The 27,328-nt window shown below is 44.0% G+C and overlaps 1 protein-coding gene across 1 annotated transcript in view; it reads right to left on the bottom strand.

Moving 5' to 3' along the window:
* The window catches only part of SREBF2 (sterol regulatory element binding transcription factor 2), a 60,545-nt gene extending 34,961 nt beyond the window's left edge, over positions 1–25,584 (bottom strand). The window contains exon 1 of the mRNA XM_069490623.1: positions 25,404–25,584. Coding sequence (XP_069346724.1) covers positions 25,404–25,491 — 88 coding nt within the window. The 5' untranslated portion in view covers positions 25,492–25,584. The remainder of the gene's footprint in view (positions 1–25,403) is intronic.
* Positions 25,585–27,328: the final 1,744 nt, after the last annotated feature.

The following is a 27,328-nucleotide window of genomic DNA, read 5'->3' as shown; positions in this document are numbered from 1 at the left end:
AAGTGCTTGGTGAAGGGCAGACCCTCATGCAGATCCCTCTTAGTGGCACTTCCAGAGCATCCACTACACAGGCATGTGGGTCTGCTGATCTCATCTCACCGAGTGCTCTCAAAACCCTGTTGTGGGGAAGACGTGGCTGGTGTGGTGAAGTAAGCAGCAAAGGTCACAAAGCTTAGTTCACAAAGCAGGTTAAGAGTGCGTAGGCAGATGGAATGCAACTGCTTAAATTAAAAAAAAAAAAAAAAAAAAAACCTTTCAACCCACACACAGAAAGCTCCAGTGGAGCCATCTCCAGTCAGCCAGGCAGCCGGGTGCTGGGCTAAGTGGCACAGAGGGGCCATTAAGACAAGCATTTGCAGGAAGGAGTGACAGGAAGAGGCTCTCGGAGCCCCTCCTCCAGTAGGGCACGCAGGGCCTCCCTGGGCCCCCATCTGTTCTGCAATGCCAGGGAAGAGGAAGCCTGGAGAAGCAGGGAGCAGTTATGGTCCATAATTCTGACCTACCCCCCACCCACCCCCACCGTGGGAGGGAGGCTTGGGAGAAGGCACAGGTTTTATGGAGCTGTGAAAATGAAGTTCCAGTTCCTGCTGCAGCCTGCAGAGCCCAGGGCCAGAGACAGGCCTCCCAGGAGCTGGGCTGGCACACTCAAGCTCATCTTGCTTCCCTGCTCTTGTTTCAGCTGCTGCTTAAATTTAGGGCTAAACTGCTTAACAAAGCAGGTGGGGCCCCAAGAAATGACATCTGGGTTCTGGTCTCTAAAAGCAAGTAACCAAAATTAGAGGCTCCAGTTGTCATCCTTGCATTGCAAGCAGCCCCATGCTTGGGATCATCCACAGGGATCTCAAGTTCACATGCACTTTATGGAGCTTATGGCCTAGAGGTAACATAAATCACAGCCTAGCTCACTCAGCCTTGTGGCATCTTCTTGAGAGCAAGTTAACCTGAAATATGATTGGATTAATTCTGGTCTGGAATAAAGACTCTAAAGCTCCCAAATGGGGTAACAATTTCTCCAAACTGCACAATAAATAACCCTTTAATAGATATTTGTCACCTGGCCTCATTAGGTGCCAGGAGAACTAGTTTAAAAAGGTCATTTATATATATTTTTTTTTTCTGAGACAGAGTCTTGCTCTGTTGCCTGGGCTTAAGTGCTGTGGCGTCAGCCTATCTCACAACAACCTCAAACTCCTGGGCTCAAGCCATCCTCTTGCCTCAGCCTCCCGAGTAGCTGAGACTACAGGCATGCACCACCATGCCCAGCTAATTTTTTGTATATATTTTAGTTGTTTGGCTAATTTCTTTCTATTTTTAGTAGAGATGGGGTCTCGCTCTTGCTCAGGCTGGTCTCGAACTCCTGAGCTCAAACGATCCGCCTGCCTTGGCCTCCCATAAACATTTTTTTAAAAAATCATAAAATTAGGCCAGGCAAGGTAGCTCATGCCTGTAATCCTAGCACCCTGGGAGGCAGAGGCCAGGAGAATCACTTGAGGCCACAAGTTTGGGACTAGACTGAGCAAGTGCAAGACCCTGTCTCTACAAAAAAAATTTACAAAAATAGAAAAATTAGCCAGGCATGGTGGTATGTGCCTGTATCCCAGCTACTCGGGAGGCTGAGACAGAAGGATCCCCTGAGCCCAGGAGTTTGAGGTTGCAGTGAGCTATGATGACATCACTGCACTTTAGCCGGGACAACAGAGTGAGACTCTGTCAAAAAAAAACAAAAAACCAAAACCCATAAAAGTAATATATTCACCATAGAAAAATTAGAAAATAGTTAAATGAAAAGAACAAAAATAAAAATTATCCATCAATTCCACTACTGAAACATCCATTATCAGTGTTGTAATGTGTGTCCTTCCAGACTTCTTCCTATACTAGGCTTGCCTGCACACACAAGCATGCACATGTGTGCAAATGGTTTTACAAAGATGGCATCACATTGAACATGCTATGCTACTTTGCACCCTGTTCCCTTTGCTTAATAAAACATGAGAAGCACTCAGTGTCAACCATTATGGACATAACATCCTCCTATCCAAGAATCTCACAGTACTGTATTACATGACATTGTATTGTACTGGAGCCTAGAATTTGTTTAACCACTTAGTGATGATAGGTGCTTTCAATTTTTCAGCATAAACTCTTACAAAAATCTTTTTCCACTTATCTCTTTTCTTAGGATGAATTTCTAGAAGTTAGATGGCTGGGTCAAGGGACAGGTATATGTGCTTTAGAACGGTTTTAACAATCTATGCACCCACTAGCATTTCCCCACATCCATTTCTGTCAATCTGATAATGGAAAAAACCGACATGGAATTATTATGTCTTGCATGACTGAGTGCTAAATGAGGCTGAAAGTCTCTTTTTTAAATCCCAATTTTACTGACCATTTGTATTTCTTCCTTTATAAACTGCGTGCTCTTGACCTTTATTCATTTTTCCATTGGGCTATTTTGTCTCTTTACTGATTCGAAAAACTTTCAGATATTATAATATTTGTTCTTTCTTACATGTTTGCAAATACTTCCCCTACTTTGTTATTTCTCTTTTAATTTGTTCAGGAAAAAAACGAATGACATAGTGAACAAGAGTCACCATATCCTAGCCTTGTAACTGGGGCAAGTGTTACCTTGCTGAGCTGGGGTTTTCTCACCTGTAAAATGTAGCTAACAATTACAGCTAACTCAGGTGCTGTTGAGGTAACTCATGTGACATCTGTAGTATGGTGCCTAGCACTTAGTATTAGCTAGTACGTGTTATTCGTGTTGTTTTTTTTTTTGACACCTGTGCTTTAATTCATTTCAAAAATGTGAATTTGTTCCAATGTATGATGTATCAGGCAACAACTGAGCATAACATGAATTTTGCTTATGCATGAGAGAAACACTAAAAAATGCATAAAACCACACTCAGCTGAAATGAGCCATATGGGAATGAACAAAATGTGTGCATGCACATACACATGCACCTCAAACAGCCTCATCAGGTCACTGCATGTGTTAAGAACCACACCCATCCACACTGGTGTCAGAACTTTCCACTGGACTTCAGAGAGCTTCACTGAAGCTTCACTGAAGACTTCCACCACTTCACAATTAACTCCCAAGCTGTAACTCACTTTCATAAGCAAATTTCAGGTCTTTTTCAAGGCACAGCAACTTATTTATTGTGGTATTTACATATTTCTTAATCACTTATTTGTAAAACTGTGTGACTGTCTTATTAGGTTCTAATTTTTTTTAAAAGAATAAGCCCTTTCCCCTCCCCTTTTTGGGTCACCTATTAAGTTTTTTCGTTTGTTTTGGGACAGAGTCTCGCTCTGTTGCCCCGAGTAGAGTGCTGTGGCATCAGCCTAGTTCACAGCAACCTCTAACTCCTGGGCTCAAGCAATCCTTCTGCCTCAGCTTCCCGAGTAGCTGGGACTACAGGCGCATATCACCATATCCAGCTAATTTTTCTATTTTTGGTAGAGATGGGGCTTTGCTCTTGCTCAGGCTGGTCTCGAATTCCTGAGCTCAAGCGATCCTCCCACCTAGGCCTCTAGGAGTGCTAGGATTATAGGCGTGAGCCACCGCACCCTGCCTACCCATGAAGTTTTTGACTGTTGTGACCCTTAATCCCCACTTCCCCATAAACCCTGTGTTTTTTTTTTTATTTTTATTTTATTTTATTTTTTTTTCATGATAAATTATTAAGTGAACAGTGCAAGTTAAAAACAATAGTTTCATATTTTTTTCCCCACCCCCCCTTTCCCGAGTCAAACCCTGTGTTTTTTACTGCATGATTTTGCATGCACGGTGATTTTTAGGAACATACATGCTGCATTATAACAGAACTGACCACACACTAATTTTAATACTGTATAGTGAATTTACATGGTTTCTGTGTTACACTTAAAAAAACCCCTCACTTAAACCTCTCTTAAACGTTCTTCATATTGACCCCCCTCTTTTTTTTTTGAGACAGGGTCTCACTCTGTCACCCTGGCTAGAGTGTAATGGCATTATCACAGCTCACTGCAACCTCAAACTCCTGGGCTCCAGCAAGCCTCTCGCCTCAGTGTCCCAAACAGCTGAGACTACAGCCATGTGCCACCACACCTGGCTAATTTTTCTAATTTTTTTTTTTTTTGAGAGACGGGGTCTTGCTCTTGCTCAGGCTGGTCTCCAACTCCTGGCCTCAAGATATCCTTCTGCCTCCCAAGTGCTGGGATTGCAGGTGTGAGCCACTGCTCCATGCCTGCTTTTTGTTTATTTTGTTTATTTTATCTTTCAAATTAAAGCTGTCCAACAAGCACAAGAATATAGAAGTAAACATGGTATGTGATGTGTGTAGGCCACTGGGAATGGGATGAACCACAACCAGTGAAAGAGAGGGAAGTAAACACAAAATCTATTAATACTTCCCATCAAGTACTCTGCTTGAGTATATAAGAACTCTTGCACACTGATGAGCCTATCTCCCCATCTATGAATGATGTTTTTTCTAATAATTAAAAAAAAAATCAAATGTAGACTAGTATAGCTGAGGGTCAGTTGTGAGATAACTTCTCATTTCTCCACCATTTGCCTATTTGTGATCACCACTGCTTTCTCCAGGACCTACAATATCAGTTACCCCCACTCCAGTCACCCAGAGGGGCAGTTGAGGAACTGGGCTTTGTCAACCACAACCGTCAACACAGAAGCCCTGAAATGCAAGCAATAACATAAGGAACAAAGGGACAGTTTTAACAGGTAAACTGTCATCTAAAATCGCTCCACTCAAAACACCAGGGGGCACATCAGAGCACAGGGACAGCATCATGTACTTCAAGGGGATTCTGGGTCACCTTCCTGGGAAAAGGGAGTCTGGAGGAGGTGTTGAATGACACAGGATGGCAAACTGGTGACTCAGGCATCCTATATTTTAAGTAACGGGTGAGCGAACTCTTTTTCCTGACAAAGAAACCACAAAGGAAAATTGGGTGGAGAGGTGGATCTTGTGTTTTGTAACATACACAAATGTGTCATATATTCCTTTGCATATACCAAATATTACACAATAAAACAATTAGGTATCAGGAGAAAAAGAAATAAAAAAGCGAACCCAAAGGAATTCTCAACTGGTCTTCTGGTCTGCTCTCTTGGGCTCTCTCTCCCCCACCTCCCATGGCAGCCCCAATGGGACCCAACTCTGCAGAAAAAAGAGAAGTGGAGGAAGAGAATAAAGAGAATCCCAGGCTTCTCTGGTTCACCACAGCAGGGGACCTGAGCCAGCTCTCAGCTTCAGCCAGGAGAGTGACCTGCAGCACCACCTTCAACTGCTCCTCCTTCTTCCCTCTGCCATAAATTCACTCTGAATTCCTGTCAGGTCTCCACCCATACATCACAGATTTAGCCTTCACTCTGCTATCGTACCCTGCCTTGATTTCAACCACAGCCTCCTACCCAGTGACAATCATCATCTTTGAGTATCTTGTTGGTTTTTAAATCACTTCAAATTTCTTAAATACAAGCTTCAAAGATTCCTATATTGCTCCCATATACTCCCAAGGGTTTCACCTCTCACCCACCTCAGTTGATCATCCACCCTGGAAAAATACTTCCTTGTCTGCACAAGCCTTTGAAGGTGGGGTGGGGCGATCTTTTTGAATGTATCTGCCATGCCCTGCCTTTCCTACTTGTGACAACCCTCTTCCTTTTTTCAAACTCTGAATGTCACAATTCCACTTAAAAACTGCTTACAATTACTTTTACCAAGGACTCTTTTCCACCTCAGATCCAGCTATCTTTTAGTTCTTGAACTCAGTTATATTTTAAGAAGAATTATCTAAAACTTGAAAATAAGGTAAAAAAAAAAAAAAAAAAAGTTCTACACCCCCTTTAAAGTTAATACTAGAGCACTGCCTGACCTGCCTGCCTAAAGGTTATCTGATACTCTGCAAAAATAACCTTGTTTGACTTTCTATTTACTACTGATTAGGGCCCCCATTTCTATAAAGTTATATGTTAACTTGTAGAAAATCCTTAAGACTTCCATCTGGCAGAAAAGATAAGATTTTGTTTTCATTGTATTGCAGGGCATTAACCAGTTTTGCATCTAAGTTTGCAATCTTATTCCTGCATTCTTTTTTCTGCTATGTAAATATCAGTTTCTTGCATTCTCCTTTGATCCAGCTTTGTTATCCTGTTAGTTTCCTCATTAATAACGTTAATAAATTTTTGATATGTGCTCATGACATATTAATGTAAGAGTATGTTTTTAACTTTTTAAAACTTTTGCTTTGCCACATTACATATAGCAAATTATATTTTTAAAATGCTGCTGGGTGCAGTGGTGCACACCTGCAGTCCCAGCTACTAAGGGGACTGAGACGAGAAGATTGCTTGAGCCCAGGAACTCGAGGTCAGTCTGGGCAACACAGAGAGAGCCCATCTCTAAATAAATACATAAAATGCTTTTCTTATGTCTTGTGCTCTACAAGTGCATGGACAAAATCTTCTACTCCCCTGTACCTCTCTCCAAGCATCAAGTACCCTGGTGCTAAAAAAACAAAAACTTTGTATCCACTCACTGAAATGCTCTCAACAGCAACTTTCATGTAACCTATAAAAATGGTGATCGTGTTTTCTGAACCTGAAACTGGAAAGAACATATCACCTCAAAATAGAACAAGAGGCCGGGCGCGGTGGCTCACGCCTGTAATCCTAGCACTCTGGGAGGCCGAGGCGAGTGGATCGTTTGAGGTCAGGAGTTCAAGACCAGCCTGAGCAAGAGCGAGACCCGTCTTTACTAAAAATAGAAGGAAATTAGCTGGACAACTAAAAATATATAGAAAAAATTAGCCGGGCATGGTGGTGCATGCCTGTAGTCCAAGCCACTCGGGAGGCTCAGGCAGGAGGATCACTTGAGCCCAAGAGTTTGAGGTTGCTGTGAGCTAGGCTGACGCCACGGCACTCTAGCCCGGGCAACAGAGTGAGACTCTGCCTCAAAAAAAAAAAAAAATAAATAAAATAAAATAAAACAAAAAAAATAAAACAAGATATTTAAAAAATTTAGACTTGGAAAATCTGGACCAATTGATATAATTTCTACAAAGCTTTCACTTTTGGGGAAGTAAGTATGTAAACATGAAAAGATTTCAATATGTTGAGCACCCACTGTGTACCAGGCCACAGAAATGATAAATCAGTTCTTGACATCAAGGAGTTAGTGAAAGTAACTCGATGGTCTGTGGAGTCTGTCATAGCACACATGTGTATCTACAAGACACCAAAGAGGACACAGAGAACATGATAAAATCATAGACTCCAACAGGTTGAACAGCTCCCTGAAGGAGCTGGATTGAAGGCTGATCTGGATGCAGTGTATATTCTAGGCCAGAGAATCTCACGAGCCCAGGCAGGGAGGCACAGAGCTTCACAGTGGGCTGTTGAAGAGAATGAGTGACAGGCAGCCTGGGCAGGTCATTAGGGGCCAAAGCACAAAGGGTCCTGGAACTCTTGGTAGTAAACTTGGCCATTTTCTTTAATAAAAATGAAGGAAAATCCACAGCTAGTTGTCCAACAATGCTCTAAAAGGAGAGCCCCTCCAGCCTAGTAGTTGCTCATTCTGATTTATAGGAGGAGGCTGATGCCCTGCCCAGAGCCCTATAACATTATGAACTAATTATGAATCATTCTGGGGCAGGCGCAGTGGCTCATACCTGTAATCCCAGCACTTTGGGAGGCTGAGGCAGGAGGAGTTTGAGACCAGCCTGGGCAACACAGACCCTGTCGCTATAAAAAATAGAAAAATTAGCCAGGCATGGTGGTGTGTGCCTGTAGTCCCAGCTACTTGGAAGGCTGAGGCAGGAGGATCGCTTAGACCCAGGAGTCTGAGGTTGCAATGAGGTATGATGACACCACTGTACTATAGCTTGAGTGACATAGTGAGACCCTGTCCTCCCCCTCTCCTAAAATAGAATCATTCTGAACAAAAACAGAGGTAGATTCTGAATTGAGAGGAGAATACAGAATGGCTGAAACAGAAAGTTATATAACTTCATCAACTGATGAGTAAAATTTTCTGAAAATTGGTTAAAGAAGAGTTCTGGTTATGCATATGGCTCTAAAAAATGATCAACACTGGGAAATAGGCTACCTCCTAGGGAATATACAAAGAAAGGTTTCAGCTGAAAGTTAAGAGAGGAGGGGAAAAAAAAGAAAGAAGAAAGAAAGGTGACAGGGAATCATATTTAGGGAAAATAGCAGGATGTCCAGAAGCTAAACTGAGACCTGTTTTACAAGGTCAAAGTGAATGGGTATTTCATGTTTATATTCAAAGGGAGGCTGGGAGCAATGGCTTATGCCTGTAATCCTAGCACTTTGGGAGGCCAAGGTGGGAGGACTGTTTGTGCCAGGAGTTCGAAATCAGTTTGAGCAACAGAGCGAGATCTGGTCTCTACAAAAAATATGACTTGAGCCTGGGTGATAGGGCAAGACCCTGTGTCTGTCTGTCTCTTTGTCTTGGAATTGAAATTTATATATAAATATATATATATTGGCTGTGAATCCAGTAATGTAATTAATTGCTGTGCTATCTTTGTAAAATTAATTTCCTTGAGACTCAGTTTCCTTACTTGTAAATATGAGAATAATCTAAACTCTGATAGATATATATTAATATATAGGAATATGTCAAGCATATAATAAAATGTATTTGATTCTTTCCGGTTTTTTTCCCCCTTATTTTTCTCCCTCCTGCATTGGGTCTCCATAGTGTTTTAAAAAAATTTTTTTTAGAAACATGGTCTCACTGTATTGCCCAGGCTGGTCTCCAACTCCTACCCTCAAGCAATTCTCCCACCTCAGCCTCCCATGTAGCTGGGACCATGTCTGACTCCCCTCCCTAAGCTTTTTTTTAAACATAAATTTAAAAAAGGAAATATCTCCAGGTTAGATTTCAATAAACTTTTTTTTTTTTTTTTTTTGAGACAGAGTCTCGCTCTGTTGCCCGGGCTAGAGTGAGTGCCGTGGCGTCAGTCTAGCTCACAGCAACCTCAAACTCCTGGGCTTAAGCGATCCTCCTGCCTCAGCCTCCCGAGTAGCTGGGACTACAGGCATGCACCACCATGCCCGGCTAATTTTTTGTATATATATATTTTAGTTGTCCATATAATTTCTTTCTATTTTTGGTAGAGACGGGGTCTCGCTCTTGCTCAGGCTGGTCTCGAACTCCTGACCTCGAGCGATCCACCCGCCTCGGCCTCCCAGAGTGCTAGGATTACAGGCGTGAGCCACCGCGCCCGGCCTTCAATAAACTTTTGAATAAAAGCCAATGGTCATCCAAGAAAACAAAGAAGACCAGTTTAAAAAAAAAAGCCAACAGTCACACTATTGACATTTAAAAGCAAAACTGAACTCAGTGACAAAGCTAATAAACTTATTTTCAGATTAGAAATCATTTTCATATTTTATTTAAATGTATAGAAGGTGATTGTAACTGAAATTAAATTCATTCATATTGATTCCATGTGAACAACATAACAATAGCTACCACTGACACCTACTTAGTACTTTATATCAACCCTGAGACCAGTATTATTCTATTTTACAAGTGACGAAACTAAGGTTCAAAGAAATTAGATAATTTGCCCAAGCTTCCCACATAATCTACAAAATGGCTGAGCTGAGATTTGAATTTAGATCTGTAGTTAGGTTTGTCTGAGTCTCTCTCCTCTACCCATACTTCCCCCAACTCAAAACAAACATTTCTTAGATTTTACATTTATACCCATCACAACTTGGAGAAAGCTGTAAGACAGACCTGGAGTAATAATAAAGGACAATTTGGGGTGTGTGTAAAGGGGCATTTAGGTAATCCATTTCATTACTTTCAGTATTAATTTCTATGCTAATGGAAAAAAATCAATTTAAGGGTAAGCATGTATGTTAACTGACTCACCAAGAGGAATGGGGAAGAGATACTTTTGCCTTGCTGTATTTTACAAGTATACCTTCTCACTCAAATTATTAAATTATTCTCCAGATGAGACCTTCTGGCTGGACAAGATGATCTTTTCCAGAACAGTTTCTCTTTAAATAAAGAACAAAGCAGTAAAAAATACATCCCTTAAGACATGCATTTAATAAACATTAACTGAGATCCTACTATGTACCAGATACAAAAATAAATGCCTTCAAGAGGCACATATTCTGGTGGAGAAACCCTGTGTAAACATCTGCCAGGACTGGGTGCAAAGTGTTAGGATAAAAAGAGGTGGGTGGTGCAAGAGGAATGTTGCTTAAAAAGCTGTTGTTGGCCAGTATGGTGTCTCATGCTGGTAATCCCAACACTTAGGGAGGCCAAGGTAGGATTGCTTAAGGCCAGGTAGTTGAGACCAGCCTGGGCAACACAGTGAAACCCTGTCTTTATACACAGACACACACACACACACACACACACACACACAAAAGCTGTTGCTGTTTTTTTACTGCTATTTACCTCATGTCTGTGTATAGGTATATATTTATATAGAAAGTTTAAATGTGATGTTTTAAACTGGAAAGTAACTTCATCAGCACTGTCACTCCATTGTTTTTGCTTCTAACACCTTACTAGGCACTTTCACACATATTGTGTTACATAATCTTCAAAATCACCCACCCTATAAGGTAGCTGTTTCAAGCACTTAGGGTATAAGGCACTTAGCATAGTGCCTGGCACAGAAGTGCTTGAAAAGTGGTATTGGTGGTAGCTGCTACAAAACAAGTCCAAGTCCAAAGGGGGGGTGACTTGCACATGAGCTCAGGCAGGTAGGTGAGTGAGGGGCAGAGTTAGGAGCCTTTCTCCCTCCTCCAAGTCCTGTGCTCTTTTCACAAGCACCCTGCTCCAAAAGTTGCCCCAAACCACCACAGTGAGGTGCTTCCTCTTAGGAGTTCCTCATTGGGGTTCCCCACCTCAAGTTAGGCTCTAGAATGCTGCAGTCAACAACCCAGTTCCCACTCATGCAAGGCCCCCACCCAGCCAGGGACTCTAATTCTTACTTAATGCTAAATTAGAGGTAGCAGATTCTTGATACCCACATTTGAAAAGCTATCTATCTTATTCCATTTATTATTTTGAAATGCTTGCTCTTACAAAGAGGTCAAGAGTAGACTCTGAGAACAATCAAGAAAAAGCCCATGCCGATTAGTAGTAATGGTAATAATAAACAGCATAGGAATTGTTAACATTTACTGAGCTCTTACTATGTCAGCAATTACATTAAACACTTTACATAGATTTCTTCATTTAATCTCCACATAACTTTGAGGTAGATGCCATTATCATCTCTTACAAATAAGAAAAATGAGAGGTCCAGAGAGGCTAAGTAACTTGTCTAATGTCACACAGTCAGCAGGTGGTAGACCTGGGATTTAAAGCCAAGCTCCTAGTCACCACACAGCGTGCATGCTTTGGTTCTATTATCATATGGGTATCACCAAACAGAGCCTGGCATTGGGCAGGTGTTCGGTGAGTGCTTCATTCACGAATGAATAGAGCGAATGAGCTTGGGACCAAGCTCAGAAAGGGAAGGATGTGTCATCCCAGGTCTTTCTTGTATTTCCCAACTCTCTGTCTGTTCCCACCCTGGCATCACACTGTTATCTCTTTCACTCCTTAAAACAGAAGACTGAAAGTTGAGCAAGATTCAGAGAGTGAGACTCCAAGGAACCAATCCTGCATGATCCTGTTCTGCAAGACAAGGCCCTTGAATGTCACAATGACAGGTCACTCACTGTCAACAAAGTCAGGCACAAGCCATTTCACCTGACTGTCTTCCTGGAGGCAGAGTCTACAACGCAGGGGACCTCAACCCTTTTCAGTCCTTAAACCATTCAGGCAAAAATGAAAGACCTCAACAACCCATCATCCTACCCTTCCATTCATTACCACACCCCCAAATCTAAGACTCAGGAGAAAAATAATACTTACAAAGCAGGTTATTAAATCAGGCTACAAACATCCATTCAACGCTGTGTATGCTGTGTACCATATGCTGGGAGCTGGAGGATCCTAAGTGTCTTGCAACGAACCCAGCACAGAGCAAGGACTGAAAACTATTGGTTTTCTTCCCACCTCTCCATCTCACAGAGAAGACAGAGAAACTCAACCAACTCCATAAACTGTGACAAGGTTGAGAACAGACAAGTGCCTCACAAAGAAAGCGCTATCAGAGAGCAGAGAAAGGACTGATCCAGGTAGGCAGTGAACGCTGAGCTTAAAGGATGAAGAGTTTTATAAGGTAGAGAGAAGGAAGGGTATTCCAGACAAAGGAAACAGTTTGAGCAAAACCACAGCATCAGGAAATGTCCTGCAAGCTGCTGCAGTAGGGCGAGCATGCAGCAAAGTGGAGAGATGGAGCTGCTTATAGTTAAACTGTGAAAAGCCTTAATGCCACCATAGACATTTCAGAGATGAGGAGAGGCACAGAAAACCTAGTAGATATTTGCCACTTTTGTTTCATTAGTCCCTCATCAGACTTGACCCTCCCATTAGCATCCTGATCTTCCTTTGGAGACTCCTGGTGTGCAGTCTTGGAGGGAGGTAAGGCTTCCTGCCAGCCGGCTCTGATTAACTCACAGTCCCATCAAGAGTGTGACTCTTGGCCGGGTGCCATGGCTCACGCCTGTAATCCTAGCACTCTGGGAGACCCAGGTGGGAGGATCGCTTGAGGTCAGGAGTTCGAGACCAGTCTGAGCAACAGCGAGACCCCATCTCTACTAAAAATAGAAATTATCTGGACAACTAAAAATATATATAGAAAAAAATTAGCCAGGCATGGTGGTGCATACCTGTAGTCCCAGCTACTCGGGAGGCTGAGGCAGAAGGTTTGCTTAAGCCCAGCAGTTTGAGGTTGCTGTAAGCTAGGCTGATGCCACGTCACTCTAGCCCTGGCAACAGAGAGAGACTCAGTCTCAAAAAAAAAAAAAAAAAAAAAGAGTGTGACTCTTGAGGGAATGACCCAAGAAAGCAAGAACAATATATAGATCATTAAGGTGGTAGGATCCTAACAAGGAGCCACCCTTGTCTCTGGCCCATTTTCCAAATCTGGCCCTCCAGCTTTTCTGGTCAGTCCATGCACCACCCTTCCAGTAAACTCTTTTTCTGTTCAAGCTAGCCAGAAGCAGTTTCTGTGGCTTATCACCGAGAATCCTGACTGATAAGGAACACACTGAAGCAAGGAGGCACCTGATCAAAACTGTGTTGGAGGAAGATAACACAGTTATCAACAGTGTAGTCTGCAAAAAACCCAAACACCGCACCGGTCAAGCCCTTCAAAATGGCTGTTCACTTGGCCTGGACACGGTTCCTCTCTCCTTCCACCCCTGCATCCTTTAGACTTCAGCTTATAAGGTACCTCCCTGAGAAGTCCTCTCGGATCCTGCCCCCTCCACTAGTTAGGTGCCCCTGTTGGATGACATCCTAGACCTTCTAGATTCAGATCTTTGGGCATACCCTCGGAGTTCACAGACACATTCAAGTGTAAGAATCTCTTACTGTACTCTGGCCACATTGATTCACTTGTTCCCAGAACATGCCAAACTATTCCCAACATTGGTCCAATTCTATTAAATATTTAAACGAACACCCTGCCCCTTCCTTTACCTTCTAAAACCCTGTTCACTCCCTCTTCACAGCTCAGCCCAAATGCCAAAGTGCCTGTGAAGATTCTCCTAATTCCTTTCCTTAGTGTTCCAAGAATTCGGAGTTGTTCCTCTGTTATGGCTTCTGCTGCACTTTTCCTTGTATAATGGCTGGATGTTTAAATGTGAACTCCCTGAAAGTAGGGACCATTTCATTCATCTCTAAAACCCTCAAGCACTGTCCCATGAATATAGTGGATACTCATTCGTGCTGAGATGGATCAAAGCAATGACTTTTTTAAAATTTAAAAAACAACTTCTGACCAGAGAAAGGGCTCCTCAACAGACAGGCTTCCAGAGTCAGGGCATCTCCCACCTCACTCTCACCGGGCAGGGAAGAATATGGGATCCCACATCAGAAGACCCAAGTTCAATTTCACTTCTTCAGGATAGGAAACTTCAGGCAAATCACTTTATTTCTCTCAGTGCCTTTACCTGTGCCTAGGGAAATGGGCATAAAAATCAAGCACCGACCTCACAGCACTGTTAGGAAGACAAACATACCAGAAGGATTTATGTAAAGCACGAGGTCTCCGAGGGCCTGAGCTGGGCAGACATCAGTTTAACAAGGCAGCTCCACATGTGGTTCAGCAGCTCAGAGTTTCACCACTGTTCCAGACCAGAACCTGAACCCAGCAGACCTGTTCCACAGGCCAGATGGAGGAGCAAGATTGTGACATTTAGACACCTATTCATTAGCAATTCCCAAGGCCTGAGAGATGCAGAAAGAGCTCTGTTTTCCAATTTGCAAGTCCTTCAATGGTTTAGGATTAGTTTCTAAATAGAAGTTCCCTAGGGAACCTTACTTTGAGGCTCAGGTTCTGGGATTCTGCTACTCTTTAAAAAATTCCATCATGTCAACAAAATTTAACCCTTCAGTCTTGTGGTCCAAAAGTGGAACACTTTACACAGCACTCTGTGACTGCTCCTCTGTGTCCTGCCCACCACACCTACAAAAGCCCTTTCAAAAGGGAAAAATAAACATTCCAAAACCATATTCTAAAAAAAGACCCCTTGGTCCTACATCAACTTGCAAATTGATGTAGGACTGTTCATTCAGTTCCTCATTCATTCTCACAGAGACAAAAGAGTGCTTAAGCTTACCTAATTCTTGCAGCACTTATGATGTACAGATCCCCAATCTCCACCTTACTGAGGAAACTAAAACTCAGAAAAGTGCTGTGGGACCTGGGAGAAGTCACTTTACCCAGCACAGAGCAGAAACCTCTTGATAAACACGTATGTCAGTCATATGTCACTTAACAATGGGGATACGTTCTGAAAATTGTGTTGTTACATGACTTCATGGATGTGTAAACATCATAGAGTGTACTAACACGTACCTAGATGGTATAGCCTACTACACACCTAGGCTAAATGGTATAGCCTATTGCTCCCAGGCTACACGTCCGAACAGCATGTTACTATACTGAATACTGTAGGCAATAATAACACAATGGTAAGTATTTGTGTATGTAAACTTATCTACACATGGGAAAGGTACAGTAAAAATAAGGTATAAAAGACAAAAAAAAATGGTACACCTGTATTGGACACGTCCCATGAATGGAGCTTTCAGGACTGGAAGTTGTTCTGGGTGAGTCAGTGTGTGAGTGGTGAGTGAATGTGAAGGCCTAGGATATGACTGTACAACTACGGCAGACTTTATTAATATTAATACACTTAGGCTACACTAAATGTATAAGAAAACTTTCTTCAATAATGAGTTAACCTTAGCTTACTGTAACTTTCATACTTGATAAACTTAATTTTTTAAAAACGTTTTGACTCATTTGTAATAACACCTGGCTTAAAACACAAATACATTGTACAGGTACACAAAAATATTTTCTTTCTTTATATCCTTATTTCATAAGCTATTTTCTACTTTTAAAATTTTTTATTTTTATTTTTTACTTTTTAAACTTTTTTTGTGTCTTAGTTTTGTTGAAAACTAAGACACAAACACACACATTAGCCTAGGTCTATACAGGGTGAGGATCATCAATATCACTGTCTTCCACCTCCACACTTGTCCCACTGGAAGGTCTTCAGGGTCAACAAGCATGGAGCTGTGATCTCCTATGATAACAATGCCTTCTTCTGCATACCTCCTGAAGGACCTGCCTGAGGCTGTTCTACAATAAATTGTTTTTATAACTAGAGAAGCATACTCTAAAATAATAATAAATTGGCACATAGTCGCTGTTAAATAAAAATAAAATAACGATAAAAAGTATAGTATATTAGATGCATAAACCAGTAACACAGCCATTTATTATCAAGTACTTTGTACTGTACATAATTGTGTGCTATACCTTTATATGACTGGCAGCACGGTAGGTTTGTTTACACCAGCATCACCACAAACATGTGAATAATGTGTTGCACTATGACATTATGACAGCTACAACCTCATGTAGGCAATAGGAATTTTTCAGCTCCATTATAATCTTATGGGATCACCATCGTATATGTGGTCCATTGTTGACTGAAACATCATTAGGTGGTGCATGACTGTATACAATGGAAAACAACTATCTCAAGCTGAGTGTCCAGCCCCACCAGAGAAATAAACAGCCCACCCAACTAGCTCAGAAAAACTAGTGTGATTGATTTTTAAAAACACAAATCAAAGTATTGTGAGAAATGAGGCTACTCATAACAAAAGGGCATTTCCTAAAATATCTGCAGATTTTGGTAAAAAGTGGTCTTAAGAGAATTACAGTGAAAGGAAGCAACTTCTAGAATACTATGAGTGATAGAAAGCCCCAAAGAATTTTTATGTGAGGCTGTACTGAAATTTTTGGGCAGCAAGGGCTGCTATCCTGCAACTATGTGAAAGAGAATTCAGACAGGAAGAGTTCCAAAGAAACAATGTAAAATAAGAAACCATTTTCCAAGTCCCCCTGAAGCAGAGCACTGAAAATAAAGAGCTGCTGTATGTACCTTGGGGAGCAATTTTAAAAGTAAAAAGAGAGCAGGCAAACCAGATGAAGGATCACTCCAAGAAACTCAAAGCAGCAGAAGTCTAAGACAATCCCAATCACCAGGGTCCTGGGCAAGCAAAGAGGACATCTGTGGCACTGGAAGGGATGGCTCAGGAAGCTGGTCACTACCCACTGACTGTCCAGTGATCTTGAGCACAGAGAAGTCGAGTGAGGAGCCAAGAGGCCAGGACAGAGGGGTCCGTGTATGTGCAGTGTTAGGAGTGGTGTGAGCTCTGAACTGGCAAAGGATGGCAAAGAGACAGGCAGAATAAAGAGTCCCAACTGGACTATGCCTAGAGGATGTGAGGAAACAGGCCCTTTCCCACATACTAGTGAAAGTATAAATTGGAACAACCACTATGGACAGCAGTTTGGCAGGATCTAACAAAACTACAAATACACACAGAGCCAGAAGAGAATGTTAGTTCCTGCCTCTTCCTTTTATATTTTATCTCATTGGATTCTTGTAGCATCTATGACGGAGATAAGCGCCATCCTCACTTCGACCCAACAATCCCACTTCTGGTAATTTCTCCTGTACCTATACCTACACATGTGTGAAATGATGAATTTACAAGCTATTCACTGTAGCATTGTTTTTAATTCTGCAGATCCAAGTACCAACTGTATACTCTATTAACAGCAAAAGACTGAAAACACCTTCAAATGTCTGTAAAAAAGGGACTGGTTGAATGAATTACAGTACATCCACACAATGAAAAATCATGCAGCAGTGGAAAAGTCCGGAAAGATCTCTAAGATACATGTTAGGTGGGGAAAAAAAGGAAAGGTTCAAAAGAACAGGGCTTGTAACATGCTACCTTTTTGAGTCAAAATAAAAAACAGCAAAATTAAAATCCCTATTTGTTATTTGCTTGTATTTCTAATAATAAGTTCTGAAGGAGGTAAAAGAAACTAAAAATTTAATTACTTGCGAAGAGATGGGGTGGTAGGACTAGGCAGATAGTGAACAGGGTTGGCAGTAAGATTTCTCACAGTACCCTTTTACATATTTTATTTTTAATCACACAAATGCACTATCTTTTCAAAAAATAAAAATATTTTCCAAGTTGTAATTCCCAATCACCACAGTAATTTGTAGCACTGGAAACATTTTGAAATTGAAAGGGCTACAGCTGGCAATGTGTAAACCAGCTCTTTACGTGAGGACTCCTCTGCAGGAAACACACACTCATCAACTAATTCCAAAGTGACTTGTTCTTAAGTGTTCAGAGCAACAGTGCTCATGTTAAAGAAAAATTGCAAATGATGAAAATGTTCAACAGGTACATGGGTATGTAAGTGTTTGCCTACTGGGTGGATTGATTACATGAGATTGTATCTCCACCACACCTCAGCTATTTCAACATATACCAACCTGTGTGTGAAAACGTTGGAATAATATTTGTGTACATCAACAAAGTTCAGATAAGAATACAGAAGGATATGAACAATTTGATATTCAGATAGTTCTAAATGAATGAAGTTGCTTAAGAATTTCCTTTTTCATGGCTCACACCTGTAATCCTAGCACTCTGGGAGGCCTAGGCAGGAGGATTGCTCGAGGTCAGGAGTTCGAGACCAGCCTGAGCAACAGCGAGACCCTGTCTCTACTAAAAATAGAAAGAAATTAGTTGGACAACTAAAAATATGTAGAAAAAATTACCTGGGCGTGGTGGCGCATGTCTGTAGTCCCAGCTACTCGGAAGGCTGAGGCAGAAGGATTTGCTTAAGCCCAGGAGTTTGAGGTCGCCATGGCACTCTAGCCCAGGCAACAGAGTGAGACTCTGTCTCAAAAAAAAAAAAAAAAAAAGAATTTCCTTTTTCAATTACAAATTTGAGGAGAGAAAAGATCTAGTTGAGAAAGAAGCAACAATATACTTTTTAAAAAATGTCATGGTATGAGCTGAGTATGAGAACTACATAAAAGACTGTTCAATGAAAGGCAGGCAGCACTCAAGAACATTAGGCCAAAGGCCTGGGTGTGAATGCAGAGAATGTTTGTCAAGGGCGAGGCCAAAAACACAGAGGAAAGAGGAAAAACCAAAGGGGACTTTGGTTTGGTGGTCTGAGTAACCCCAGAAAGCAAGTCCCACGATATGTGATGGGATGAGACCAAGAGCTAAAAATGGATGGAAAACAAATAAGCTCTGGACAACTGCAGCTTTTTCAACCAAACATTAGCGACAGTGATATATACTCAAGTGTCAAACAAAGCTATGTCTTTAAAAAGGTATACATAGAATAAAAAGTGGACCTGTGCTTCACCTCACTGAGCAGTTTTTCCAAAGCACCACTCACTGTAGAAATGTGAAGTCAGTTTCTATCCCTTCTCCTCACCTCGACCTCCCAGTGGTGTGCTGACCACAGTCATCCCTGAGCTCACTCGTAGCTTACCCAGTTGGCCACTCCACCCTTCTCAATGACATAAATAACCAAACTGAACTTGAAGTGCTTTCCTTTCCTCATTGGACACACCTTTACAGAGCACCTATTCAGTGACACATACTGACAGGGCACCTTGCCAAAGATGAAACTGGGTATTTGCAGGGAGAAGGCAGCAGAGGTCCAAGACACTGCCACGGAAAGGCTCAGGAACTGAAAGCGCCTCCACAGGCTGGGTACAGAGTGGGCCACCAGCAGGAAGTCTGCATGAATGCGGGTATTAGACACAGTCAGCTCTCCGGAGCCCCACTAGGTAGGGACAGTGACCGACAGCCCAGTCATATCAAGGAACATCATCATGGAATCCAGAACACCAAGGATAAAGGCAAGATCCTAAAAGCTTCCAGAAGAGAAAATAGGTCACACACGAAGGATCAAGAATCAAAATGGTATCAGATTTTTCAGCTACTAGAAGTGAGAAGACAATCAGGTATTGCCTTCAAAATTATGATGTAAAACTATGTCCGTTGTAAAGTTCCAAACTCAGCCAGGCTATGAAATTGGAGTGAGGTTAGAATAAAGGTATTTTTAGACAGGCCAGGCCTCAAAAATTTACCTCCAAGTATTCTTTCTCAGGAAGTTACTAGAGATTGTGCTCCATCAAAACAAGGGAGTAGTCCGGACGCAGTGGCTCACGCCTGTAATCCCAGCACTCTGGGAGGCTAAGGCGGGAGGATGGCTCGAGGTCAGGAGTTCGAGACCAGCCTGAGCAAGAGCGAGACCCTGTCTCTACTAAAAATAGAAGGAAATTATCTGGACAACTAAAAATATACATAGAAAAAATTAGCCGGACATGGTGGCACATGCCTGTAATTCCAGCTACTCGGGAGGCTGAGGCAGGAGGATCACTTAAGCCCAGGAGTTTGAGGTTGCTGTGAGCTAGGCTGATGCCACAGCACTATAGCCCGGGCAACAGAGCAAGACTCTATGTCTCAAAAAAAAAAATAAATAAATAAAAATTAGAATTAAAAAAACAAAACAAAAAACAAGGGAGTAAAAAAACAAGAACTGGGAAACAGGAGCTTCACCATTACTCCAAGGTGATGGTTAGGGGCTGTCCTAAGGTAAGTGGAGCAGACTAAACAATAACCATCAGATAGGACAAAAAGAGGGAGGGCTCCAGGAAAAAAAGGAACTGAGGACCATACTAATTTAGGGCTGAATTAGTTATAGGAACATAGAAACTAAGCAAGTGAGTAAATAGAACTATTATAAGTCCTTGGAAAACACAAACAACAACAAAAAAATATAGAAGATCTACTCAAGAGAAATGAACACCTATGTCCACACAGAAGCTTATACATGAATGTTCACAGCTGCTTCATTCATAATAGCCAAAGAGTGGAAACAGCCCAAATGTCCATCAACTGTTGGGTGGATAAACAAAATGTGATGCAGCCGTACATGGAACATTACACTGTGACATGCATGGACCTGGACAACAGGTGCTAAGAAGTCACATGTTGTCTGAGGACATTTATGAAATGTCCAGAATAGGCAAACTCATAAAGACAGAAAGTAGATTAGCTCATTGAAAAAGTTTTTCAGCCTCCAAAGAGAACAGCTGCCTCTATTTGCCCAGCTCCCACTCACTACTGACTCCTTCCCAGTTTATCTAGCCTTAGACCCTCCTCACCTGACTGCTCTGTCAAAGGTCAATCACCTAATCACTAAATCCTATGACTTTCATGGCTGTCATCTTTGCTGTCCTATTTCCATCATTCACTGACCACTCCTTGAAAAGCTCACCTCCTCTTAGTTTATTACACTTTCCTCACCTCAAACCTCCCAGTTCTCTTCTCTCATCTCTATCTTCAACTCAACAACAGTGACTATTCAATCTCCATCTGTTTCGAACTTCTGAGTATCTGGCCTCTCATTTCCTACTACTAGATGACCCCCAGGCATCTCAATTTCAGCCCATTTAAGAAAAATTTTCATAATCTCCCCAAACTAGCCCTTCCTGCAGGCTTCTGAACTCTCCCAATGCCCCAGTCTCAAAGCCTTAATAGGATCTTAGAATTCTGTCCCTGCTCTGCCTTCAGGGTCATGCCTTCACTGAGGACCAGTCCTGTCACGTCCAGCATTTTTCTTTTTTCAAAGAGATGGAGGTCTCCCTCTGCTGCCCAGGCTGGAGTGCAGCGATGTGATTGTAACTCACTGCAGCCTCCAAGTCCTCAGCTCAAGCGATCCTCCTGTTTCAGCCTCCTGGGTGCCCAGCTAACTTTTTATTTTTATATTTTTAGAGACAGAGTCTTGCTAGGTTGTCCAGGCTGGTCTTGAACTCCTGGTCTCAAGTGATCCTCCTGCATCAGCCTCCCTAGTAGCTTGGACTACAGGCACATGCCACCACACCCAACTAATTGTTCTATTTTTTTGTAGAGAAAATACAGCTATTATTGCCCAGGCTGGTCTCAAACTCCTGGCCTCAAGCGATCTTCCAGCCTTGTCCTCCCAAAGTGCTAGGATTACATGTGTGAGCCACCGTGCCCAGCCCGCACCCTTTAAGCATCATCATCTCACACCCAGATGGCTGCAGTTTCCTAATTGGTCTCCCTGCCTCCAATCTTCCTTGCCTATCACCACAGCTGAATTTTCTTAAAACCCACGATTAATGTGTCCTCTTCTTCCTTGAAAATCTTCAACAATCCCCTCTCTACGTTCCACAAAACATCTTACATCTGGAGCACAGTTTGGCTCTAATTCTCCCCTCAGACCTCATCTCCTGTTTCCTTATACACTGTGTATTCTAAGAAATCTCTAGTAATCTTTTATTTCTAGAGGCAGCTTGGTCTATCTCCTTCCACATACTTGTCATGCTGCTCTAGCCACTCATCCTTCTGGGCTCAGCAAAAAGTTCACCTCTATGACTGTGCCTTTCCTGATCCCAGTGGAAGAGGATCCCACCTCTCTGCCCTTCCGGAAGACCTGGTGTATAATAGTGCATGAGGCCCTTTCTCAAAGTACAGATACATAACACAAAAGGATGTGGTATAGCTATTCTATCACAAGAGACCTGGGGCCCTCGGACAACAGGACATTCTTCAGTAGAACAAGGCTCTGGAGATCAACTAGCACACATGTTTTGTTCGGTGCCTACGGTATATTTTTTAAAAAATTGAGCCAACATATAAAAATCTGGAGATTTCACATAAAATTCCAGACTTGGCCATTTTTGAAAAAGAGATGCTGATACCTCTTCCAAAAGGCCTCCCTGGACAACCAAGTCTAAAGTAGGCTACCCCAGTCACTCTTTGTAATATGGCCCAATTTCACTTTTTTCGCAGTGCCCCATCAAAGTTGTTCATTTACTTTAACTTGTTTTTCCTCCATCAAGAAGTTAAGCTTCCTGAGAGAGAGGAAACCTTGTCTGTCTCGTTCAAAGTTATCCTCAGCACTTTGTTCATCATGGGGGTACTTAGAAGCCACTCAAGAGATGTGCTGAAGGAGTGAATGGATCTGGCCTCCTTGAGCTCATACCCATGAAGGGTACCAATGGACTGGAGCGGAGTGGACTTTGGTCAATGAAGGATTCCTGCCTGCCTACCCGTCCTGGGGGCAGGCATGAACTCTCTATCTCTACATTTCAAGTACCCCTTATCCCCACCATACACACACAAAGAAACTAAACGTACTCACACTCACTGTCTCTCCTCTTTCTCACCTGACTGGCTCCTAGAAGCATCTAAGCTGGCTACCCTTGATCTATATCAACCCCAAACCATATCCAGTGCAACTTAGTATCCTACCCAGCCCAAGATCACTGGATTCATTCAGGCATTCCACAGATATTTAGTGGGCATTCTCATTGTGCTGGGCACTGTTCTATGTGCAAAGAATTCAGTATGAACAAAACAAAGGTTTCTGCCCTCATGGAGCTAACATTCAGTAAGGGGAACAGATGGGTGAGTATCAAGGGCTACTTGTATCTGCAGATCACTGACCTTCAGCCTATCTAACCCTTCTTGTCCTCCAAGGCCCAAGTCGAGAGCTACCTCCTTAGTGTGGTCTTTCTGATAAGTCAGACTTTACCAAGCTACCCTCACCGCTGCCTTTCACTTACTGCCTTGTACAATCGTAAGCTGTTCTATAGTAGTATTATGGTTTGTTATTCATTTCAAGCTCCACAAGGCTATAAAATTCTCTTTCCTATCATTCATAGTTCCTTACAGCTCAGAAACCAGAGCCACCACTTGAATACTTGTTGATTAACTGAAGATAGGGAACCACTTTCCTCAAACCTGGCCTCCAGGTCTCTTGTGACAGAATAGCCACACTACTTCCTTCTGTGGTATATAATTGTATTTTGGGAAAGAGCCCTGTGCACTATCATAAGCCAGGTCTTCTGGAAGGGCAGAGAGGTGGGATCCTCTCCCACCGGGATCAAACCTGGTATGGGGACCTGTGAACACACTGAACCACTGTAGCAGTTTCCAGAGTATACATTTTATTCAGCAATCTATGAGGATAAAGTTAGTACTAACCACTAGGTAGTTTAACACATTACAAATTAAGAATAAGGAATTGATTATGGAATAGAAATGTAAAATGCTCATGAATTTCTTTTTGTGCCCTTGCTGGTAGGCAGCTTGGGTGTATAGTATGTCTTATTGTAAGTTAACAAACCACCCTGGGCCTCAGTTTCAGCATCTGTGAGAGGGAGACGATTAGTATAACAGTCCTTTCTACCAGATAGGGTTGTCATGGGGATTGGGAACATCAATGTGTATGGGTGCTTAACACAGGGCCTGGCACAGAAGTTCTCTAACACGTTAGCTGCCCTTGTTACATTCCAAGAACCCCTGTACCACCTACCTGCCCATTTGTTAACCCATCTCTGTATTTAGAAGCACTTAGTGAAGAGTCTGTGGTTAGAAGTGGGGCTTCAATGAAGGGTCTTACCATACTGCCAGGATGACGAAAATGGAAAGCAAAGACAAACCAAGGGGAGAAATACTACAAAAGCAAAATGGGAAAATGGCAAATGGATCCTATTCAATTAGCTGCTGTCATTTATCTCTTCCCCCAGAAGAGAATCTTCTGCTGCCTCTCTTTCTTCATCTTCACAATAGGAACGTAGCCATCATACATGCCTGCTAGGCTGCAGTGAGATCTTGGACACGAAAGCATTTTGTAAAGTGAAAAGCACAATGCACTTGAGTTACTGCTTAAGAGCATGGGTTCTGGACTCTCCAAGGTGAGTGGCCTTAGACAAGTCAACATCTCTTGGCCTCAGTTTCTTTAATTACCACATTAAAATAGGGGTAATATCTATCTCTCAGGATTGTTGTGAAGAATAAGTGAAATAACACAAAATATTTGGGGCCTAGAACATCAGAAGATCTCAACTATTGAGAGTTATTAAGATTACTAGCTTATTCACTGGACTTTTCATCCCCAAAGGTGAGGTGCAAAGAAACCAATACTGGCCCAGGAACCAGGAGAACTGTGCTCTGTAACCAGCTGGGTGACCTTGGGCAAGTCACTGACTCTCTCCAACCCCTGATTCCCGTGGTCGCAAAATGAGAGCATTTTAAGAGAGGATTCCTGGGCTCCTACCAGCTCTTCCACTCCGCTGTTAAGATCGCTGGAACAAAGGCCACCCGCTCCCCCAGCCTGTACCCGAGGGGCAACAACTCAAAATTCCTTCTGCTCAATTTCCTTTGCAGTGTGACAGAAGGAGCGCCCAGGTCTCCATCCCGAAGAGATGCTTTCACACTCCGCCGCCACCGCTCGGTTCATCAGCAACCTGCTTCTGCAGCCGCTGCCCAAAGTTTCCCAGAGCGCCTGGCGACCCGGCTGTCGGTCAATCCCGGGAAGACCAGTGGTGGGCGCCGCAGAGACTTGGGGCTGGGTCCCGGGAATCCCAAAGCCGCTCCCGTGGCCGGGCAGGGAGTGACAGACAGGTGCAACGCGCGGCCGCGTGAGGCAGGAGAGCCAGACGACGGGTAGCGTGTGTGGGCGCGCGAGGGAGGCGGCGGCCGCGCGCTCTCCCCAGGCCGCTCCCCGCACTTCAGGACCCGCGACTCTCGCTCCACCCCCGGCCCCGCACTTCGGGACCCGCGACTCTCACTCCACTTTCGGCCCCGCTGCGCCCCCGACCCCACGGCACCCGGCGCAGAGCGGCCGGGACAGGCTCACACGCGCAGCGCCGGAAGGGTCGGGGACCGCCGGGGCGACCACGCGCGCGGGATTCTTCCCGCGCGAGCCGGTGCTGTCGGGGGGTGGGCGCACGCGCACCCGCGCGCACCGCCGTAACCCCTTCCTCCCCGCGCGCCCCCAGTACTCCCACGCACCCACCCACCACTCACCGTCGATGTCCCCCAGGGTCAGCTCGTCGCCCAGCTCGGTGAGGGTCTCCATGGTCTCCAGACCGACCAGCTCGCCGCTCTCGTCCATCGCCCAGGCCAGCGCAGAGGTCCCCCTGCCGTCCCGCTCAGGGAGACGCGGGGGCGGTTCCGCCGCCACCGCCCATGACACCCGACAGCCCCCGCCCGGTACCGCCTCACCGGCCCGAGCCAGCCGCCGCCATATTTGCGCTGCGCCCCGGCGCCGCGCGGAAGGGGCGGGGCGGGATTCCCCACCCCAGCCCGCGCCCTCTGCGGCCCCGCCCCCAGGCCGCGCGTCCCCTTGTTTGTTGTCAATGGGACCAGGCTCATCTCAGCCAATGAGCGCGCGAAGCAGCGCGTGGGGTGATGGCGCGTCATCGATCAGCAGCTCAGATTTGCATAGCGAGGCCCCTCCCCCCGCGGTCTCAGAGCAAATGGGAAGAGTAGCCGCCGGGTCCTCTGCCCAACCTTCTCATCCTCAATTAAGGGAGCCGCTCCCTTTTCCGTTGGATCAGCTCCACAAGCAAGTCCGTCCCCCGGCGTGGGATTTAAGGGTTAACAGGCCACCCTCCACCCGCGACAGCCGGCCGCCTCCGGCTCGGGCTGTGAGCACATTACGTCATCTTCCCAGCTGCCTCCCCCGCCCTGCACGCCAGGGAAAGCTGGTGGAATCAAACCCGGCCCCCTCAACACTGGGGGACGGAAGGAAGGAGCCCATGTCATCTAAGTCACGCTCCTCCCAGACCCCTTACAAAGGAGGAAACTGAGGCACGACTGGGGCCGCGAGTTGTCCAAGGGCAGTCAGCATTTTACAACTTCTGCGACTTTGCACCTGCCGTGGCCACGCACTTACTCCAACAGAGCTCAATCCCTGGCACCTCAGAACCTTTTAAACAGCGCCAACAGCGCCAGTGCCCTCGCCTACCACCAGCCTCCTTAGGTGGGGCCTGGGCATGAGTATTTTGAAAAAGTTCCGCGGGAATTCTGACGCGCTGACACCCACGGATTCCCACTACTTCAAGCACCTCCTGCCCCATCTTGCAGCTGGTCACGTTGTAAACAAACGTGCAAACTTCTAGGAATTTATCCTAAGGAATAAAATTACAAGTGCTGAAAGAAGTGCTGAAGTATGCATGTGCAAAGAGGTCTTCTGTAACTAGGAAAAACTGAGAGGCCCGATAAGGGAATGAATAAATTACATCCGCACGATGAAATACCACGACATCATTATAAATTATGCACATAGGTCGGGTGCCATAGCTCATGCCTGTAACCCCAGCACTTTGGGAGGCTGAGGCAGGATTGCTTGAGGTCATAAGTTTGAGACCAGCCTGAGCAACATAGCAAGACCTCATCTCTACGAAAAATAGAAAAATTAGCCAGGCTGTAGTAGCGCCTGCCTGCAGATAGTCCCAGCTGCTCGAGAGGCTGAGGCAGGAGAATCGCTTGAGTCTAGGAAGGATTTGAGATTGCAGCCACTACACTCTAGTCTGGGCCACAGGTCAAGACCTTGTGTCAAAAAAAAAAAAAGAAAAAGAAAAAGCACATAAGTGCATATTTATTGACAAGAAAAGGTTTTCACAATATCTTTTTATTTTTTGTAATTTTTATTTATTTTTTTGAGGCAGAGTCCTGCTCAGTTTGAAACCAGCCTGAGCAAGAGCGAGACCCCGTCTCTACTAAAAAACAGAAAGAAATTAGCTGGACAACTGAAAATATATAGAAAAAATTAGCCAGGGATGGTGGCGCATGCCTGTAGTCCCAGCTACTTGGGAGGCTGAGGCAGAAGGATTGCTTGAGCCCAGGAGTTTGAGGTTGCTGTGAGCTAGGCTGATGCCACGGCACTCTAGTCAGGGTGACAGAGCAGGACTCTGCCTAAAAAAAAAAAAAACAAAGAGCACACAGGC

The sequence above is a fragment of the Eulemur rufifrons genome, chromosome 16, assembly GCF_041146395.1.
Source record: "Eulemur rufifrons isolate Redbay chromosome 16, OSU_ERuf_1, whole genome shotgun sequence".
Lineage (NCBI taxonomy): Eukaryota > Metazoa > Chordata > Mammalia > Primates > Lemuridae > Eulemur > Eulemur rufifrons.
This window is presented reverse-complemented; position numbering and strand designations above follow the sequence as displayed.